Genomic DNA, 22,742 nt, shown 5'->3' on the forward strand with positions numbered 1-22,742 from the left:
AAGAAAGATAAATAAATAAATATATACACAATAACAGCAGCTGTACAAGTATTAACTGGAAATGAAGAATATAGTGACCAGTGTTGTGCAATCCACATTATGTCTTGTGCAGTGCAAATATGCTTAAAGTGATTTAAGTGATTTAAGTGATGATTTAAGTCTTCCAGACACTAAACCAAGGAACAATGTACATTTCAAATTCCTTTAATTTTAAATATGTTTATATTGTCTATCCTGTAAAATAGTCAGATGTCTATTCTTATTAATGTACAGAATTCACCTGCTTGCTGCTACTACTGCATATTCACCCAATGTACATACTATATATATAATGTTCTTCCTCTACAGACACCCCCCCCCCCTATTTTTGCACATGTCGAGGAGCGTGTCAGGCTACATTTCACTGTGTGTTATACTTGTATAACTATGCATGTGACAAATAAAGAACCTTGAACCTGAAAGTGAAAACAATGTCCAGAAAGTCCAGTGTGTGTGTAAGAACTGTATGTGTGGGTCAGTACTGTGGGGTGGTGTGATTGAGAGACCGTATCGCCTGCGGGAAGAAGCTCCTCCTCAGTCTCTCTGTGTTGGTCTTCAGGGAGCGGAATCGCTTTCCTGACCTCAGCAGAGAGAACAGTCTGTTGTTGGGATGGCTGAGGTCCTTCACGATCTTCCTGGCCTTGGTCCAGCACCGCCTGCTGTAGATTGAGTGCAGGTCAGGGAGCTCGGAGCGGATGGTGCGCTCAGCTGACCGCACAACCCTCTGTAGAGCTCGTCTGTCCTGCATGGTGCTGTTCCCGAACCAGGTTAAGATGTTTCCCGCCAGGATGCTCTCTATGGTGCACGAGTAAAAGTTCCTGAGCACCTTGGAGGGCAGTTGGAAGTCTCTCAAGCGTCTGAGGTGGTAGAGACGCTGTCGGGCCTTTTTCACCACGGTGTTGATGTGACAGGACCATGACAGGTCCTGCGTGATGTGAACTCTGAGGTATTTGAAGCTGTCCACTCTCTCCACTGGGCACTCGTTGATGACGGGGGTCTGGTAGTTCCTCTCCTGCTTAGTGCTGAAGTCCACTATCAGCTCCTTTGTCTTACTGACGTTTAGAAGGAGGTTGTTCCTCTGGCACCAGTTCTCCAGATTCCTAATCTCCTTCAGGTAGGCCGTCTCGTTGTTATCAGAGATCAGGCCCAGCACGACGGTGTCGTCAGCAAACTTGATGATGGTGGTGGAGCTGGTAGTGGCCACACAGTCATATGTGTACAGAGAGTACAGCAGGGGGCTCAGAACACACCCCTGGGGGGCTCCAGTGCTGAGAGTGGTGGAGGCTGAGACATGTCCGCCCATCCTTACTGCCTGTGGTCTGCCAGTTAGGAAGTTGGAGATCCACTGACACATAGATGAGCTGAGTCCCAGATGCTCCAGCTTGGTGGTGAGTGTGGAGGGAATTATGGTATTAAATTTCCAAACCAAAACTACTTTCAATCAAAACTAAAATAGCTGATTGAGCCAAAAATTATCTTAAGGTACAGGATACAGACTAAAACAAGTGAACTAAAACAGAAAAATATCAGTTCTTTTAGTTTTTTCAGTCTGGTCAGACTTGTAATCACGACTAGCCTGAGCAGATGAGCTCATAAACACTGTGAGCACCATCATGTTTACAGCAAAAATAATCATGTTTACAAGCTGATACACAAAATGCTCTGGTCTCTATAGAAAATAATTGTGAGATAATTTACTCATTCACAACAACTGTACAGTGAGAGGATGATTTTATAACTCACCTGGATTAAAGTTTGCATTATTAGGGACGCGGTTAATGTTGACCTTGGTTTCTGTAGCTGATTTTTCCCTCTTTCTTAAGGACTTTCAGATCCTGTAGTGTTTTTAGGTCTCACACTTCTTCTTCTTCTGTTCAGTTTTCTCAGATTTTTAAGGACGCACTGCACACTATGCTGAGATACGCCAAGTTTCAGCTAACTGCTCTTTGTTAATCACTTTTCGGTTAAACTGCGTTTGCTTTCCCAATTTTAACAGGTTCATCTAAAGAAGTGGGAACAAATGTGTTTTTGTGGCAGGCAGGTAGTAACAAAGGGCTTAAAGATAAAACTTAAAACTGGTTCTTTGCTCAGTTGTTGGTTATGTGTCGACACAACAAGGAATCCTGGAGTCAGGAGCCGTTTTATGCTTGAATGATTTGGAGGTCAGAGTTCAGAGGGTCACCAAACCAAAACATTCCTGTTAAAATGATCAGGTACAAGGACTGAACTAAAAAATTACAAAGAAGAACTTTAACGAGCTTCAGAAAGGCATCGTTTATTTACAGGCTGTGCTTCTGACAACATGATTATGACCCAAACTGTCAAGAAATCACACCACAACTCTAAAAACATGTGAAAATTAGTGGACTCTGGTGAGGTCACTGCAGCGTTTCGATACAAACCTCAGCACGGAATCCTAGAACACCTGAGTGAGAAGGCGATGGAAAGTACACGTGCAGCGGAGGAGGGCCAACCCCCCCCCCCCCACACACACACACACACACACACACTCAGAGTAACACACACACACACACTCAGAGTAACACACACACACACACACACACAGAAAGAAGATGGCGGCGGCAGCGGTCGCGGCTCCTCCATAACAAAAAGGACTCAAAGTTCAAACTTGGCCCGCTTTGTGTAACTCTGCTTTTCCCGCTCTGAGCGGACGATGAGCGGCCTCCGCCGCCCCTGAAGGCCCGGGTCTTTTCTCCGGGTCTCCGGGATGTTAGCGTGAGACTGCCTCCTGAAGTGGACTTTAAACCGGGACGGTAAGAGCGGCCGAGCCGTGCTAGCTCCGTGCTAACTGTTTGTTTGGACAGACTGTTTGTTTGTGGACACTCCCAGGACGTGTTGCTACCGGTCTCCGGTTTATCGGGACACCAGGGCAGAAATGCTGTTTATGTGACCGGCGGAGGGGCATCTGATCCGGACAGGTTCCGGTACTGATAGGTGAAGGAGCGGGCTCAGTTAGCCGGGTCAGCTAACGGCTAACTGCTATTGTCAGGACAAATGGCAAGTACTGTAGATATTACAGTACCGCGAGTAGTGCAGTACCGAAAAGTCCCAGAAGCACTACTGCAGTACTGCTGACAGCTCAGACTGTCACTGTACACACATAATGCAGCTCTGTGTGTACTCTAAGAACAGTAGTGCAGTTCTTTGTGTACTTTGACAACAGTACCGAATCTGTGTGTGCTCTGTGTACTGTGGCAGTAATACTGCAGTTCTGTATATATTCGTTGTGTACTCTGACTGTCATACTGCAGTTCTGGGTGTAGTTGTGTCACGTTGAGGACTGAGCAGGCAGAGGTGTTCTGATGTTTTGTGTGTATTCATAACCTGTGAAAAGCACCTGTGTCACCTGATTGAGATCAGTTGTCTTGATTAGAGGATTTTTACGGAGCATGGTGCTTCCACAAATATACTTTAAATTTTTCTCTGAGGAGCAGCTGTGATTCCAGAAAGTGGAGCCGATCGTCCTCACAGACCACGGCCACACTCAGGGACTGCACAGCTGGTTTTATGATATACCTCGTGAAGTCAGAGATCCAAGCTGATTTCTATGGAGAGATTATCTTACATCCACAAGCGTAAACTAAGATTTACAAATATGTGCCGTGATTTGTGTGTAACTTTTATGGTTGTTGGGTTTTTCTCTGTATCTATTATTGTAAGAGCTACTGTACAATATAAAGTGCCTTGAGGGGATTGTTGATGTGATATGGCGCTATAAAAATAAAATTGAAGTGAATTGAATAGAACTCACAAATGCGTGTTCCCATTCACACACGTACGAAATAATTTGACCACACGTGAAACAGTTTTCCAAATACATGTATCTAAACTAGATTAAATAGTGATTATTTACGCACAATTTATAAAGTAAGGTTTTACAAGTGAGGGGTGGTAGTGTAGTTTTAGTTTTTTGTATGCACAGAAATGTTTTGTAAAGAGAAAATTATACTATTCGTGAAGCTAAACTTAATAAATTGAGTGTGACAAGTTGTCACTGACAACTGTAACACACGCCACAGATGCCAGGTCAGGTGTGTTTGTGGCTATTACTTCATCCTGCCCACATTTTCTACAAACCCGTGGTCCCCAGAGAAGAATATACGAACAAAATACTAATACTAATAACAAAAGTGTTTCTACTCAGAGTATTCTTAGTCATGTGATTAATGTAACCTAAAAAAGACACTTGATTATCAATATTATAAAGTTATAATTAATCTTCAAGTTTGTATTTCCTTTTTTAAAATAATTCAAGTATTTATTAGATTTTGCATTTTATAACAGCAAACACAAAAATATAACAACAAATACAAAAATACAAAAACCAAAAAAAGAAGCAAACAAACAAAGAACTGAAAAAAACAAAAGAAAAGAAAAATACACTGAGGTTTTAACATCAGTGGCATCTCGTCCAAGTCAGGTAGACATTTAGGTGCAAAAACTGTCCCATTGTTCCACCGAAGCTTCAGTCACATGATGTAACCTTCCCAGTGTCTTTTCGCAAGCAACGTTCAATCATTCTTGCTTTCCACATTTTAAGCATTGGATTATTGGGGTCCTTCCGGTACTACAAAATGACACGGGCACATGTTACCAATGCAGTCCTTAACACTCTAAACTGGTGTTTCATGTTTGTATTTCTTTAATTAGACCTGCAGCTTTTACTTTAAAGCTGATTCCTCTGATTCAACATGAGTCTTTATCACCAAGCACAACAACAACAACACAACAAACTGTTGTATTCAGGTATATTTCTAAAGAACAGGAAAGCTGCTGAGTGCAAATGTAATAGCAAAATGTGAATTTGTGTCTATGTAGACAACAACATGTGATTTTTCACTGATTTATCACAGTTAACTGTATTATCACAAACAGACTGTATGCCAATAGCAGACTGGCTGTGTCTTATGGCAACATTTATGTCAGGTCTCAGTGGGTGTTGCTGTGCTGGACTAACTTTGAGGACATAATTTGCAATTGAAAAAGGTGAGAAATTATAATATAGGTTATTGCAATACTCAGCATGTCACAAAGAGTTAAAAATCGCAATATCATTGGACACTCAATCATATATTATTGGGTGTCCGATGATTCCCACTAGGGCTGGGCCATATCATACCATTCACGGTAATACTGGTATAATGTTGGGCAACGATAAGAAAATGAAATATCGCGAAAGAATATGGGTAAAACGCGCATGCGCAATACCTTTGATTTCATACGCACATGACGGAAAAAGCATGCCGGCGGCAAAGAACGAGAAGGGCGAAAGCGGATCGTTGAATGAAACGGATGAACCAGAATTGGTTTGTAAAAATGCTGCAACGTCAGTGGTGTGGAACTGGTTTAGCTTTCGTCCGTCGAATACACAACAAAGCACTATTTTTGGTAGAGGATGCTTGCGGGCCGTCGTTATTATAGTGTTTTTTGGAAAATACGGCACACTTAAAATCAATCCTGTGATTTTTCTGAAAATCGACAGTGCCCCTTATAATCCCGTGTGCCTTATGTATGAATTCTGGTTGTGTTTACTGACCTCGAAACTATTTTATGTGGTACACGGCGCTCGAAAATCTGTCAAATGTTTTAGTACGACTTTGCTAAGCTACAAACACGCACCGCTTGATGGATTGTCGGAGCATTACGGTTATCGTAGGCAGGAGCCTCGTGGAGTGATACGTACTGTGCTTCAACATAATATTACCGTATTGTGTGTGTATAACCTCTTTTTAAGTTTTGTAGATATTATACATGGTTATGCTCAGGATATGTTGGCCAATTTCCACTGGAAATGCCTTTTGGTTAAACTGTCAGCAAGGAATTTGCTTTTGCACTGTTAAATTTTTATATAACTTTAATGCACATAAAAAAACAACTGCTTGTTTAAGTGAAAATACATTGATGTTTTTTTGGTTTTTTTTGCACTAATAAAGTTGTGGAGTTGTAAAGTATTTTGTCTAGTGTCAATTAGGGCTGGGCCATATTATACCGTTCACGGTAATACCGGTACAAAGCTAGGCAACAATAAGAAAATGACATATCGCGACAGAGTATGGGTAAAACGCGCATGCGCAGCGCCGAAAAAGCACGGAGAATGCACGGTAACGGAAAATGTGAATGGGGAAAGTAGATTGTTGAGTGAAACGGATGAGCCAGAATTGTTTTGTAAAAATGGTGCAGCTAAACTGGTTTGGTGTTTGTCCAACAGATACACAACAAAGCACTTTTTTTTTTTTGTAGAACATGCAAGCGGGCCGTCGTTATTGCCGTATTTGTCAGACTAAGGTGCTTGTAAATCTGGGAGTAATCTGGGTCCTAAACTCTGTCCTTTAATAAAGTCCCGAAGTCAAACGAACATCCCTGAGAGTTTAAAACTGTCTAAATACTTTTATCTTTAATGAAATGATCAGCATTGCTGCTTTACCAGGTGTAACTATGAAGTAGAGCAGGGCGATATGGCCAAAAATATTTATCACGATATATATTTGAAAATTTGCGATAACGATATAACCGACGATATAATTGATGCGAGACAAGATACAACTCCACAACATTACTAGCGCAAAAAGACAACCTTCCATTTATTTTCACTTAAACAAGAAGCTGGTTTTTATGTACATTAAAGCTTTATAAAAATATAACAGTGCAAATGCAAATTCCTTGCTGACAGTTTAACCAAAAGGCATTTCCAGTAGAAATGGGCTGACATATCCTGAGCATAACCATGTATAATATCCACTGAAGTTAAAAAGAGGTGCTTTGCAACATTAAACTGCAGTGTGCAGTACGCATTTTTCGGACCATAAGGTGCACGGGATTATAAGGCACATTAAGCGAAACAAAGCAGTCAGATAAATCAAACTTTATTAAACTCATTCTTCTTGCTTCCTCCACTTCTGTACCATTGATTCATTAATGTTGAATTCTCTGGCAGCTGCTCTATTCCCATGTTGCTGCAGTATATTAATGACTAACCTCGTATTGTGGATGGATTATCTCAGTTGTTCTCCTGACTGAAGTTTGGTCCGTTTACAGCATCCTGCCATGCGATTGCATTTGTCTCTAACCATGAAGAACCTTCACGTTAACTTTTATAAGTGGAAAAGTGTTAGTGTTCGTCCTCCAGCTTCACTGTTTATGTTATGCTAACATAGCTGTGTCGCTAGCGATCACGTAGCACATCATTATATACCAGCTAGCCCAACTTCAGTAACCCTACAAACGTCACTGCTGTTTAGTTTCCCGTCTTCATTTATGTTGGAAGTGATAGCAGAGCTGTACGTTTGATTTTTTTCAGAAATCTCTCAGTCAGAACATGCTATATCATGCTTAGGTAACTAGCGAAACTAGCGAGCTAACTTCCGCTAGCTTCCTGCTAACTTCTAACTCCGTTAAATGTAATAACTTTTGTTTTCATGGATGCCTGGAAGTTAAACTTCATAGTTACACCTGGTAAAGCAGCAATGCTGATCGTTTTATTAAAGATGAAAGAATTTAGACAGTTTTTAACTCTAAGTGATGCTATAGTGTTGTTTGACCTGAAGCATACGGAGTTTAGGACCCAGATTACTCCCAGATTTAAGAGCATCTTAGTCCGACAAATATGACAATAACAACGGCCGCTTGCATGTTCTGCAAAAAAATGTGCTTTGTTGTGTATCTGATGGACAAACACCAAACCAGTTCCACATCACTGAAGTTGCACCATTTTTACAAACCAATTCTGGTTCATCTGTTTCACTCAACAATCGGCCATGTGCGTATGAAAACAAAGGCACTGCGCACGCGCGTTTTACTCCCATTCTATCGCGATATTTCATTTTCCTATCGTTGCCTAACATTATACCGGTATTACCGTGAACGGTATAATATGGCCCAGCCCTACTATGAAGTTTAACATCCAGGCATCCATGAAAATAGAATTCATTACATTTAATGGAGTTAGAAGTTGGCGGAAGCTAGCTCGCTAGTTTCGCTAGTTACCTAAACATGGTATAGCATGTTCTGACTGAGAGATTTCTGAAAAAATTCAAATGTACAGCTCTGCTATCATTTCTAACATAAATGAAGACAGGAAACTAAACAGCAGTGACGTTTGTAGGGTTACTGAAGTTGGGCTAGCTGGTATATAACGAGGCTAGCGACACAGCTGTGTTAGCATAACATAAACTGTGAAGCTCAAGGATGAACGCTAACACTTTTCCACTCGATAAAAGTTAACGTGAAGGTTCCAAATGCAATCGCATGGCAGGATGCTGTAAATGGACCAAACTTCAGTCAGGAGAACAACTGAGATAATCCATCCACAATACGAGGTTAGTCATTAATATACTGCAACAACATGGGAATAGAGCAGCTGTGATAGAATACAGCATTAATGAATCAATGGTACAGAAGTGGAGGAAGCAAGAAGAATGAGTTGAATAAAGTTTGATTTATCTGACTGCTTTGTTTTGCTTAATGTGCCTTATAACCCCATGCACCTTATCGGGGCTCTAGAGTGCGACCAATTTGGTCGCAAATATGAGCAAATTTTTCAGTGGTGCGACTAAAAAAAATTTTTGGTTGCACCTGTGCGACCAACTGTTCGGGTAGCAAAAAAAAAAAAAAATCTGCAACCTTCCCTGTGGTCAATGTCACTACCCGATCCGTACCGGAAACCCGATCGGTACCCCGCATGCGCGAAAGGTTTCTACTTCCGGTCGTAGCGTTTTACGATAGTTATGGGTCAGAGTATCTGTTAAGATGTTAAGAATAACAAGTATATCTTAAAATGTTTGCAATAATGAAGCATTTCAGTACAATGTAGACAAAAACGAAAAATAAAAAGAAAGTTACGGATCAGGACTCTCCGATCCTTACTGCGCATGTGTAAAGTCTGACCGTACAAATCGGGTCTACCCGATCCGTACCGCGCATGTGCAGATGTTTTCTTCTTCTTCTGCTCGTTTAATGGCAGTTTACTCCCCAGTGTACGAGGATACCGCCACCTGCTGACCGAGCGAATAAACCCTATTATAAACTGAATTATCGTCATTACAAACGTGTGTTAAATCTGATTTAGCGATAGTCGAGTGTGTTTATGCTTGTCTGTGAGGAGAGGATTGTTGGAATAGTGATGATGATGTGCGCTATCACTGTCAATTGTCAGTAAACACTTCATCTGGCTGATGAATCTACATGTGAGATATTACAAAGTCTGCATTATTAACTCTGTAATTAGGCGCCGTTCTTCTTATTTTATGGCGCTGTTGCTCAATCGGGGGACACTCTCTGTTGAGGAGAAAAGCATGAATTTCTTTGTATACGGATTATCCATTGTTTAAATGTCCCGGGCAGTCGAAAAGGAGGCAGAGCTGTTGAGAAATGCTAGGAGCTAACTGGGCGATAACCGTATCATTCAAATATATTGAATGTCGCAATGTTGGCAAAGAGAGGAAGTGACGTAAGATTTGCGCATGCGGGGTACCGATCGGGTTTCCGGTATGGATCGGGTAGTGACAGTCAACAACAGACACACATTATGCCCCTATCGTGGACTAAACCAATCACAGATAGTAAGGGGCGGGACCTCTCTGATTGGCTGTGGTCCAGTTGAAAGTGCAGGTGGAAGTGGGAGGTGAGTAGCTTGAATAAAGCGATATCAATTCATTAAATCCTGAATCGACTTTTAAATATAACTGTGTTTTGCCAGAAACGCCAGATTAAAGCTCACAAAACCATTTCAACAACAACCAAACAGCAGATGAGAGCAGGTACACGGTCTCCACACAAAGACGTAAACACAGAACGGACCCGACGCATCAGAATCAACTTTGTCTTTCTTGGCTTTCTCACCCGACGGCCCGTAGACGGACACGCTGTCGGAGCTTAGCGGTTCTGATGTGTCCGGTCCGCGCTGTGTTTACGTCTTTTTGTGCTGATTCTGAGCTGCAGGTTTTGTCTCTCCAACCAAAATTCACAGAGCCAGCAGCAAAAGAAGCAGCAAACTGCGCTTCACATTTGATCAATGTCGTCATGAATTTTGCTGTTTTGCTTCCACGACTATTAAAATCACACTCCATGCACAGCTAGCTCTCTCTCTATACTTCAAGAACAGTTTCCTGTCTCCAATCTCTGTTTTCTGTATTATTCATTCACTTATTACCCACCAGTCTACCGTTGTTTACAGCGCTGTGGCTGCTGTCTTTTTCTATTCTTTTTTTCACGTAAATGACCTCGGACAAGAAAGCCTATTTTTTTTCTGTTGTTCAGTACTGAAAAAATTTAAACTTTATATGCAGAACATTGTAGAATATTTTTAAGGTTATCTGCTATAAAAAGCCAGACCAGGCCTTCATGTTTTTCTGTGTTTTATTCTCAGTTACTTTCACACAAAGGCACCTGCTGTGATGTTCACAATTCTGATGAAGTCACTGATAAATGATCAGAATTATAATATTTCTGACTGTCTGAGGCTAAGTTGAATCGAATCGGGACTTTGAAAACCGGAATCGAATGGATTATAGAAATCAGTGATGATACCCAGCCCTAGTGAGCAGCCTAGGCACGACAGAAGTGGATGTAGCTGCAATAGGAAAAGAACTATTGCTAACTTTTCTGTTATGTTAAGGCCTGATCCTTCTGAAATTCATAGCCAGTGCTCTGACACGGTGTCATCAATCTTTGAATGGTGAAAAAGCACAGTGTATCCAGAAAAACACATTATATTATATAAATTATTATAAAATTTGTGTGTGCCTAACTTTTGTGCCAGTACGCCTAACTTTTTAAAGTTAGGTGTACCGGTACGCCCATGGCAAAAAGTTAGTCTAGAGCCCTGCTTATGGTCCAAAAAATACGTATTTGACTTTTTTATTTGGCACACTGCAGTTGAATGTTGCAAAGCACCTCTTTTTAACATCAGTGGATATTATACATGGTTATGGCTCAGGATATGTCAGCCCATTTCTACTGGAAATGCATTTTGGTTAAACTTTCAGCAAGGAATTTGCATTTGCACTGTTACATTTTTATATAGCTTTAATGCATATAAAAACAGCTACTTGTTTAAGTAAAATGAGTGGATGGGTGTTTTTTGTGCTAGTAAAGTTGTGGAGTTGTATTTTGTCTCACAGAAATTATATAGTCAGTTATATCGTTATCGCAAATTTTCAAATGTATATCGTGATAAATATTTTTGGTCATATCGCCCTGCTCTACTTCCCACCTCGAAAAGTACTCTGCAAAATAGTCAAGAAACCTGCTGAAGGTGGAAGAAGCAAATTTGTTTGACTTGAGGCAAAAACACAAAAATATGTTGTCGAGATTGACCAGGTGACAAAGGAAAGAGATACGAGGAGCTGATGTGACCCAATGACATCACTCATTGTGTGTTGATGACATGAAGAGCAAACGGCGGAGGAGAGTCAGTGATGTTTACTCTCTGACATGTCCTCACAGTGCAGAAACTGTGTTATCCTTTAACCCACAGATGTTGAGCTCACCGTCTCATTTGATCTCTGAACCCACGTCTGTGTGTGCGTTGGTTAAAAACACTAAAAATGGTTCTTTGAGCTTTTATCAGTAAAATAAAGGTTCACCTTTTACTTGTGTGTGTGTGTGTGTGTGTCTCAATAACCCGGTCAGTCTGCCTGCAGAGCCTGCTGCAAAGCATGCTGGGAGCAGTGGGGGCTGCCCCTCCCTTCTTTGCCTATGTGTGTTTCTGGGCTGTGATTGGCTGCCTGAGAGCCCAGCTGACTGCACTCTGTCTCTCAGACGGAGAGAGAGGCAGGCTGATGGAGGCGAACGCGATGGGGTGAGCTGCCATTTTCTGTCTTTATCCTCTATCCCTCCATCCTTTTTCCTCCTTTGTATCTGCCAAGGAAGAGGAGGTGGACGGGAGGAAGTAGGAGGGGGGAGAGCGGAGGGAGGGTGGAGGTTTGGGGGGGGGGGTTCCTTTCATTGTGCTGTTGTCGTTCTCCAGAGGATTTAATTCATCCTCTGTTTGTGCTGCAGACGAGGAGGAGGAGGAGGAGGAGGAAGGGGGGGGGGGTCGTTGAGAGACTGAGAGGATTGAGGGGGTGGGTGGGGGGTGATGATGGAGGGATGAAGAGGAGGAGGTTCAGAGATGATGGAAAGAGGAGGGAGAGAAAATGGCGTCTGGCTGGTGCAGGAAAGAAGAGATGTTGTCTGTCCTAGTTATTGATTGCTGTGTCAACGGCAATAATCAGCACCTGGATCAATAACTTTACCAGTATCATATGGTGTACTGTTATTTTAGTACTGTATGTAGTACTGCTGGATTCTTTGTTGGTGCAGCAAGTTCAATTTGATCTTCTGATTGTTCAAACCTGATCAGTGTGATCAGATATTTATGGATTGGTGCTGCAGAGGTCAGTGTGTCGCCTCACAGCAGGAAGGTTCCTGGTTCAGCTGGCACCAATCCTTTTGTGTGCAAAGGTTTCATTATGTATATCCCATCTAGTTAAGGGCACCCTGTTAGGTTATCTGTTGATTCTGTGGTTGTGGCGTAGATAAAGCACTGTGATTGGTCAGTAAGAGGTCAAACTATTTGTGCAGGTGGAGCTGAGAGGCTCCGCCCTCCCTCATTGTAACTGCGTTAGGACCTCCTGTGCTGATTGGCCGTCCTGTCACCAGGCAGGCAAATAGCTTGTTTTAATTACAATTTAGATGTTTCTATATTTAGCTCTGAAGATCATCAATAATCTAAGCTCTCTGTAATTTCAATTATTGACATGAAAGATCAGCTGACCCTCCAGATGTGATGTCATCATTGGGCCGAATTCATTTTAAGGTTAAACAGGAAGTGATGTCATATGTTTACAGTGGGGCAAAAAAGTATTTAGTCAGCCACCGATTGTGCAAGTTCCCCCACCAAAATGATGACAGAGGTCAGTAATTTGCACCAGAGGTACACTTCAACTGTGAGAGACAGAATGTGAAAAAAAAATCCATGAATCCACATGGTAGGATTTGTAAAGAATTTATTCGTAAATCAGGGTGGAAAATAAGTATTTGGTCAATGACAAAAATACAACTCAATACTTTGTAACATAACCTTTGTTGGCAATAACAGAGGTCAAACGTTTACTATAGGTCTTTACCAGGTTTGCACACACAGTAGCTGGTATTTTGGCCCATTCCTCCATGCAGATCTTCTCGAGAGCAGTGATGTTTTGGGGCTGTCGCCGAGCAACACGGACTTTCAACTCCCGCCACAGATTTTCTATGGGGTTGAGGTCTGGAGACTGGCTAGGGCACTCCAGGACTTTCAAATGCTTCTTACGAAGCCACTCCTTTGTTGCCCGGGCGGTGTGTTTTGGATCATTGTCATGTTGGAAGACCCAGCCTCGTTTCATCTTCAAAGTTCTCACTGATGGAAGGAGGTTTTGGCTCAAAATCTCACGATACATGGCCCCATTCATTCTGTCCTTAACACGGATCAGTCGTCCTGTCCCCTTGGCAGAAAAACAGCCCCATAGCATGATGTTTCCACCCCCATGCTTCACAGTAGGTATGGTGTTCTTGGGATGCAACTCAGTATTCTTCTTCCTCCAAACACGACGAGTTGAGTTTATACCACAAAGTTCTACTTTGGTTTCATCTGACCACATGACATTCTCCCAATCCTCTGCTGTATCATCCATGTGCTCTCTGGCAAACTTCAGACGGGCCTGGACATGCACTGGCTTCAGCAGCGGAACACGTCTGGCACTGCGGGATTTGATTCCCTGCCGTTGTAGTGTGTTACTGATGGTGACCTTTGTTACTTTGGTCCCAGCTCTCTGCAGGTCATTCACCAGGTCCCCCCGTGTGGTTCTGGGATCTTTGCTCACCGTTCTCATGATCATTTTGACCCCACGGGATGAGATCTCGCGTGGAGCCCCAGATCGAGGGAGATTATCAGTGGTCTTGTATGTCTTCCATTTTCTGATGATTGCTCCCACAGTTGATTTTTTCACACCAAGCTGCTTGCCTATTGTAGATTCACTCTTCCCAGTCTGGTGCAGGTCTACAATACTTTTCCTGGTGTCCTTCGAAAGCTCTTTGGTCTTGGCCATGGCGGAGTTTGGAGTCTGACTGTTTGAGGCTGTGGACAGGTGTCTTTTATACAGATGATGAGTTCAAACAGGTGCCATTCATACAGGTAACGAGTGGGGGACAGAAAAGCTTCTTACAGAAGACGTTACAGGTCTGTGAGAGCCAGAGATTTTCCTTGTTTGAGGTGACCAAATACTTATTTTCCACCCTGATTTACGAATAAATTCTTTACAAATCCTACCATGTGGATTCATGGATTTTTTTTTTCACATTCTGTCTCTCACAGTTGAAGTGTACCTCTGGTGCAAATTACTGACCTCTGTCATCATTTTAGGTGGGGGAACTTGCACAATCGGTGGCTGACTAAATACTTTTTTGCCCCACTGTAGCTGATCTGGGGGTTACACTTAGAATCACATGACCAAATTATCAGGTGCTCTTACAGATCAAAAATGTCATTGGTGAGCTGTGTGCTGCAGTAAAATACAACATTGCTCAGCTCAGGTCTTGTTCTGACATATGGCATAGAAACTAAACATTTAACAGTGTTTCCTGAAAACCCTCTCTTGTCTCATCATTTCCTAATTACATTTAATTTTACAATAATGGATTCCACAGCAGTGGGGAGTAGATGTCATCAAAGTAGATTTCTTTCTGAAAGTGCTGTAACTAAGCTTAAGAATGTAATTCACTCGCTGTTATCATCTTCAATGCTTTGTATCAACACAAAGCAGAGCAGCTACCTGAACGCTACTCCAACAGAGGTTGGTTATCTTGTTAATAATTTTACCTCCTCACTATGTATGGATACTGTAGCTCCAGTGAAAAAGAGAGCCTTAAATCAGAAGTACTTGTCGCCCTGGTTTAACCTTCAAACGCGCACCTTGAAGCAGATAACTCGTAAGCTGGAGAGGAAATTCTAAATCATTAATTTAGAATTTAGCCTGGAAAGTAATTAAAATTACCCTGGGTGGGTAGGGGGTGGCAGCAGTCTTCCACTCCAACCTCTGGAGCCAGACAGCATTTTAATTCATTTTAAAGCAGGATGCTTAACCTTGTCCACCCTAGTTGAAAAACTGAAAAAACACTGTTAATTCTTATTATCTATCGTCCACGTGGGCCTTACACAGAGCTTATGTCTTATTTAATGCTTAGGTCAAACAAAATGCAATGTTCTGAAGACAGTTTAATATGTCAATTAGTGATGTCCAGCAGGTGAAAATGCAAGCTCCATGAACACGCACAGCTGTGGATTCCAGCTGCTTCGATGTTATATGTATGATTTCTATACATTTTACGTCAGATAAAAACTTTGGTTGTAAGCTTCAGATAATTATTTAATAAAAGCTAGATATTTTAAATGAGAATGAGAAAGTATTTCTTTGTGCCCCCCTTTCCCTGTTAATGCCCTACCTGGCCCCCTGGCAAAACTTTGCTAGACCCGCCCCTGCACAGTTACCAGCTGTCAGCTACTTAGAAATAAAGGATCCTGGTGTTATTTGTCTCTCAGAAACAGTTCATAACTTCCCTACAACTCATTCATGTCACCTGTTCAGCTCTGATGATTCAGTAAGGACATCTCCTGGTTTCATCTTCATGTTTCCCTCTCACCAGATAACCAAACCAATATCATGGCCAGCAGCTTTACAGCTGTGGCTCCAGCAAACATCAGCTACTAGAAAGTAATATTAAATACATTCTAACAAAAGCTGATCAAGCTTAAACGTGCTGCTGTTGTTTAGCGCGACATCTGCTGGTTTCCTCTTTCTGGCGCAAAGTGGGCGATAAACAAACAAGAGAGACGATCAGCTGATCATTGATCCGTTTGTAACTCCGAAATGACAACACAGGCACGGCTTCCTCAAGACGGGCACTTCGCTGCATTTATTGAACGCCGTGAAAACTACAAACATAAAACACAAAGGCTTTAAGCGCTTCAGTCTATCAAAAGTAACACTTGTGCTTTAACAACAAAAATTACCTCGTGGCCGCCTGCCACTTCGGAGGTCCTAGAAGAATAGCTTTACAGTCTTGTGCATTCTAAATTAAAACATAAAATAATTAGAACACCATACATTACAAATTTTCACAATATCACAATACAGTTATGGCAAATGACAAATACCTTGTACCACTGGTAGACTAACCAGGCCTTTGCAGATAGCTCGCTGGACTCCTTAGCGTGATTATTAAACGTGGGCTCACAGCCTATACTATCACGCCCAAACCTCGCGATAATAGCGGTGTAACAAAACTGGTTCTTTGTGACAAGATAAACACACCCTTACAATATTGACCACAGAAACGTACGAGCAAGAACATTTTAACTGCTGGAACCATCTATTAAACTTCTTTATACATAAGCCATTTCTGTGACACTTACACTGTTTCATGATTGAAGTAGCAACAGGAGAGGGAGGGGAGAGAATGAGAGGCAGCTGTGCAACGTAACGACAGAATAAATCCAGCTTTGTGTCTTTTTCCAATCAAATCAAATCAAATCACTTTTATTGCCACATCACATGTGCAGGTACATTGGTACAGCACATGTGAGTGAAATTCTTGTGTGCGAGCTTCACAAGCAACAGAGTTGTGCAAAATACAATAATGTAAACAAGCAAAATACAAGAATGGCTACATCTGAACTAATAAATATATGTACAATATATAATAGTATATGCATTTCTGGATGTGTATACTAAATATTTTTCTGTGTGTGTGTGTGTGTGTGTGTGTACACATATTTTACAAATTAAATAGAGTAAACAATGAATAGAATATATAAAATAAATAAAATAAAATATACAGAGTGAGACATGTGCAAAACAGTGGCATTACTGTACAGTATGGAGTGCATAATGTTGAAGTTCCAGTAGTGAAGGTGAGGTGTCTATGACGTGTTCAGCAGTCTGATGGCCTGGTGGAAGAAGCTGTCTCTCAGTCTGCTGGTACAGGACCGGATGCTGCAGAACCTCCTTCCTGATGGAAGCAGTCTGAACAGTTTATGGCTGGGGTGACTGGAGTCCTTGATGATCCTCCCCGCTTTCCTCAGGCACCGCTTCCTGTAGATGTCTTGGAGGGAGGGAAGCTCACCTCCAATTATCCGTTCAGAGCACCACACTACTCGCTGGAGAGCTTTGCAGTTGTAGGCGGTGCTGTTGCCGTACCAGGTGGTGATGCATCCAGTGAGGATGCTCTCAATGGCACAGTGATAGAAGGTCCTGAGGATGCGGGGGCTCATGCCGAATCTTTTCAGTCTCCTGAGAAAGAAGAGGCGCTGCTGCGCCTTCTTCACTGTTTTGTTTGTGTGTACTGACCACGTAAGATCCTCAGCCAGGTGTACGCCAAGGAACCGGAAGCTGCTCACTCTCTCCACAGCAGCGCCGCTGATGGTGATGGGGGTGTGTACTTCTCTGCACCTCCGGAAGTCCACTATCAACTCCTTTGTCTTTGCGACGTTGAGGGTGAGATGGTTGTCTTGACACCAGTGGGTCAGGGCGCTGACCTCCTCCCTGTAAGCCGTCTCATCACCATTGGTGATAAGACCCACCACTGTAGTGTCGTCCGCAAACTTCACAATGATGTTGGAGCTGTTAGTGGCTGTGCAGTCGTAGGTGTAGAGTGAGTACAGGAGAGGGCTCAGTACACACCCCTGTGGAGCACCAGTGTTCAGTGTGACGGGGGATGAGGTGATGCTGCCCAGTCTGACCACTTGGCGTCTGTCAGACAGGAAGCTAAGGATCCAGCTGCAGAGGAAGCTGCTCAGTCCTAGATCCTGCAGTTTCCTGTCCAGCTTCGAGGGAACGATGGTATTGAATGCTGAGCTGTAATCTACAAACAGCATCCTCACATACGTGTCTCTCTTCTCCAGGTGTGACAGGGCAGTGTGTAGTGTCAGGGCTATGGCATCATCAGTGGACCTGTTGTGGCGGTATGCGAACTGTAGAGGGTCCAGTGAGTCGGGTAGTGCAGAGCAGATGAAGTCCCTGACCAGCTTCTCGAAGCATTTGCTTACGATGGGGGTCAGGGCTACAGGTCGCCAGTCGTTCAATGAGGAGATGGTGGAGGATTTGGGTACAGGGACGACGGTGGCCATTTTGAAGCAGGCTGGGACTACAGACAGAGAGAGGGAAAGGTTGAAGATGTGTGTGAACACTCCAGCCAGCTGAGCCGCGCATGACTTGAGGACGCGGCCGGGAATCCCGTCCGGACCAGTAGCTTTGCGTGCGTTCACCTTCCTGAAGCACCTCCGCACATCCTCCTCAGACACAGTGTGCGCACTGACGTCATCCGCGGTGCGCACACTGTCCGGTCTCACCCCCATTCTAGCTGAATTACGGGACAAACTGTTCCTTTTCAGCTCAACACGAAACGCGTAACATTTTCTCTGAATGCGGGACGATTCCGTCTTTTTACGGGACGGTTCAACATCAGTAACATCAAAGCAGCCACCTAGCTGTATAGAAACTCCGTCATGCTAGCTAGTAGTGATATGCAATACCACTGATTTCCTTTCCAATCCGATACCAAGTAAAATTCAGGGTGGTATCGACGATACTAATCCGATACGATACTTTGTACAAAAACGTATTTTATTTATTGCATCTTTTATTGTATCTCAAATTATAGCGTCATAATGATTACAGGACATCAGATTACTTGTTCTTACCTAATAATGCAGAATTAATCATATAGAAATAAAAAACCTGAAGTTGTGCGCTATTTGAACACCTTGCTCGCCTGCAGCACTAAAGGACTCCGTGAGAGACGTTTGTCTTGCCCTAGCAGCACCTGTCCCTGTCCACTCCTCCTCTTCAGTTCACCTCAACATACGATCGTCTTTTTCTGTGATATGATTTGCTCTGAGATGTTTGACAAGGTTAGTGGTGTTGCCACAACACCTCACTTTCTTGCCACATGTATCGCAAACCACGTCTCGGCTGTTTGTGGATGTAAAATACGTCCGCACATGACTCCATTTATGTTCAGCCATTGTTGTGAGTGCGCACGCCAAGGGGCTGCGAGGCATTTATACAGCCGTATTTCGCACATGACTATGAAAGGTGGAAGAGGAAGTAGTTCCTTCCAATGTAGACAATCCGAATGATATAGTTTCTTTCCACTGTGTTCTTGTTAATGATAAACTACAAATTTACCCTAAATTACTAAAATATCGATATTTTAATGTGAGAATCGATTCTAGAACATAAATGACTGGTATCGGAGGAATCGATATTTCAGTATCGATCCGTACATCCCTACTAGCTAGCATGCAGTACGAGTTATTGCAACTGACTAAAAAGTCAGCACAACGAAAATAAACTCTACCTAAACGAAATCTGAGGAAGCACCGCCATAGCCATCACCAAACAACTGAGTTATTTTTACACACCGACCAGCATCTGGCCAATCCACCACCTTTCATTGTTTATACCGTTACAAAGAAGAAGAAAAAAAAGAAGTCACCGGGCCACCGAGCAAATGCCCAGTATGCCCGATGGCCAGGTTAACGTGCCATCAGTTAACCCGCATGCGTGCCAACTGTGGCACGCGTGCCTAGGGTTGCCGACCCCTGATTTAGTCTTTTTCTCCAATGAATCTTTCTGAGTTAACTTCAGCAATTACTTTCTCCTTCAACCTCCATCATCAAACCATCAACATGTCTTTTAGACCTTATTCCTACAAGACTGCAGTCCTGTACTACAAGCCTTCAAGCCAGCAGTAGTTAAACTGTTATTTAAAGAGCCATCTGTTGACCCAGCTGTCTTAGCTAATTACAGGCCAATCTCCAACCTTCCTTTCATAACAAGAATCCTTGAAAGAGTAGTTGTCAAACAGCTAACAGATCATCTGCAGAGGAATGGTTTATTTGAATAGTTTCAGTCAGGTTTCATAGCTCATGACAGCACAGAAACAGCTTTAGTGAAGGTTACAAATGATCTTCTTATGGCCTCTGAGAGTGGACTCGTCTCTGTGCTTGTCCTGCTAGACCTTAGTGCAGCGTTCGATACTGTTGACCATAATATTCTATTAGAACAAATAGAGCATGATGTAGGTATTACAGGTACTGTGCTGCAGTGGTTTGAATCATATCTATCTAATAGACTCCAATTTGTTCATGTGGTGGTCCTCTTCACACTAAGGTTAATTATGGAGTTCCACAGGGTTAATGTTAATAATGTTGATAATAAAATAATAATACCATATGAACAGCTGCACAGCATCATGGGAAACAACAATAAAGCAGGCTGATGTGTTTATGATGTCACTGCAGATATTTGTGTTCTAAAACGCAGTATGGGAGGAAGTGAGCACTGAGCGTGCTCTGAAGGATGACGCTACTTCAGAGGTCGTCGTCTTCACCCTCATTTGCTGGGACACCATGGTCTGTAACGCTGTCGCTCGAGTGTTTCATTTCATTTTTGATCGCCCACTCTGTTCCAGCCACATGATTGGCGGAAACAGTGTTGTTCTCTCATTGGCCTTCCACGCTGTCCTTCGAAACGTGGAGGAATAAGGTCTGTCAACTTTGTCATGTCTCACTTTTCTTTCGAGGAAAAGTTCCTCAATGATTTATCGTCATTTTAATTTTACACGTTGGTTCTGATCTTTTGTGACATTATCTCCTGTGATGCTTATACTGCGGTCACACTGTCTCTGTACCATTGCCATGGTAACATGTTGCAGGGTCCATTAATAGTAGTCTTTGTACAGAGGTTTGCTCTGGGACACAAGAAGTGTCAGTAACTGCTGCACTTCATCATTATTATCTTCAACAGACCAGCTGTTCCCATATGGGTGGGGCTTCAGGTGTGGGTGGGGCTTTTGAGTGGTGGTTCTCATGTTTATGCAGATGTTTTGTGCTGCAGATCAGTAAGCTTATTGATTACTGGCTGCTGGCATCTCTTTAATAAAACTTTATTAGTATCTAAGTTCAGGTATTGTTGTTGAGTTCAACTCCGCCTTTGAAAACACGTAAACACTCCTGTCCTTGCCCACATGCACTCTGATTGGCTGCTGTCTGTCTGCAGGTCACACTCGGGTCCAACATGGCGGCGGCGTCGTATGACCAGCTGCTGAGGCAGGTCGAGGTGTTAAAGATGGAGAACTCAAACCTGAGACAGGAGCTGCAGGACAACTCCAACCACCTGACCAAGCTGGAGACAGAGGCCTCCAACATGAAGGTGAGTGCTTATCTGAGCAGGTGCTGCTCTGTGTGCGTGCCTGTGTGTGTGTGCGTGTGTGTGTCTAATGGTTTAAATATATTGATCAGTCAGGCTCTGTAGGTGGCAGCGCTCACATCAGAAACATCAGATGTTCAAATGTTCCCTCAAACTTCCAGTTAAAACTGCAAACAGATAAGATTTAAATAAAGTTTTTTCAGTCTGTGACTCACAGCTGTTTTAAACTTTATCAATCTGTTCCAGTTCTCTTCTTGAAGTTGATTATCTGCTAAAGCTGAATTTCTGTTTGCCATAAGAGGGCGCAGTGACCACAACTCAGTGTAAAGACTGTATTAAAATGATGGCCATTAAAATTAATAAAGGCTTTTTTTTTTCTTTTTTTTTAAAAACTTATCACTAGGGATGGGTACCGGTATCCGGTGCCATGATGGCACCGGTTCTGACATAAACGGTAGTAACCAGACCGAAAAGCAGCGCACATTTCGGTGCTTTTTTTTTTCGGTGCTTTTTTTTTTTCCTGAGATGTCATACACTTTGGATTCTAGCCAATCATTTTACCTTTGCAAGTGTAGTAGGCGGGCCCAGGTACGTACGTTCTTTTAGAGCAGAGCTACAGATTAAAAACGCCCAAGGTGAAGCGGTCAGAGGTCTGGCTGTACTTCACAGCAAAAGCTGCAAACTCAGCAGCCTGCAACAAGTGCTTTAAGGTGATACTGTGCAAAGGAGGTAACTCCTCGAATCTGATGAAACACCTGGTGACGCATAGCGTTTTTTTTATAAGCTGAGAAATGCGCCGTATTTGATAGCTTGCTGCGAGACCTCACGCCGTGCACATCTACTGCGGGTGGGTTGCCTGTTATCGGACCAGAGTTAGCAACATCCCCCAAAAACACGAAGAGGAGAGTCCTGGCCCCTAGCCCTGCCAGTGTAGCAGAAATGATGACGGATGATGATGCAGCAGCAGCTGTTCTTCTCTGCGTGAGTAGCTTAATGTTGTTCATGTGTAATTTAGGTTGAGTAGGCTAACCGCGTTATTACATTAATGCATGTAAGGTGAACTAGCAAACATCATCATAGCTACATGCGGCTGTCTTCTTGTTTGATGGCAGATACTCCTTTCACCCTGGCCAAAAAGGCTAAAATGACCAAAGAAAAAGTGGAAAACAGCTAAACATGAGAGGTTTTTGGACAAAGTTTGTGTTCTCCATTCTTTAAGCACCGGTTTGAGCACCGGCACCGTTTCAAAAGTACCGGTTTGGTACTGGTATCGGATAAAACCTAAATGATACCCATCCCTACTTATCACAGGGTGTCACATGTGTGTTCATACGTGTGGCCACGCCCCTGCTGTTGCAGTGATTAGTCAGCTGACTGCAAGAGCAAAACTTTATGCGTGTGTGTGTGTTTGTTTTGCGCTCTCTCTCTTGCTCTTTTTCTCTGCGTATGCAACCGGTG

At 42.8% G+C, this 22,742-nt stretch overlaps 1 protein-coding gene across 9 annotated transcripts in view; it reads left to right on the top strand.

The window, feature by feature from the left end:
• Positions 1-2,586: 2,586 nt before the first annotated feature.
• apc (APC regulator of WNT signaling pathway) overlaps positions 2,587-22,742 on the top strand; it is a 31,428-nt gene continuing 11,272 nt past the window's right edge. For 8 of the 9 annotated variants that reach the window (XM_085413210.1, XM_085413212.1, XM_085413211.1 and 5 more), the window contains exons 1-2: positions 2,587-2,813; positions 21,135-21,287. In XM_085413210.1, the coding sequence (XP_085269336.1) occupies positions 21,153-21,287 (135 nt within the window). In that variant the 5' untranslated portion in view covers positions 2,587-2,813; positions 21,135-21,152. Of the gene's footprint in view, positions 2,814-11,736; positions 11,858-21,134; positions 21,288-22,742 lie in introns of those variants that run through there. The other variant, XM_085413217.1, reaches the window with a different exon arrangement.

Source organism: Rhamphochromis longiceps, linkage group LG7, assembly GCF_057381845.1.
Source record: "Rhamphochromis longiceps isolate RC_006_pf linkage group LG7, R_longiceps_female_GT1.1, whole genome shotgun sequence".
Taxonomy (NCBI): domain Eukaryota; kingdom Metazoa; phylum Chordata; class Actinopteri; order Cichliformes; family Cichlidae; genus Rhamphochromis; species Rhamphochromis longiceps.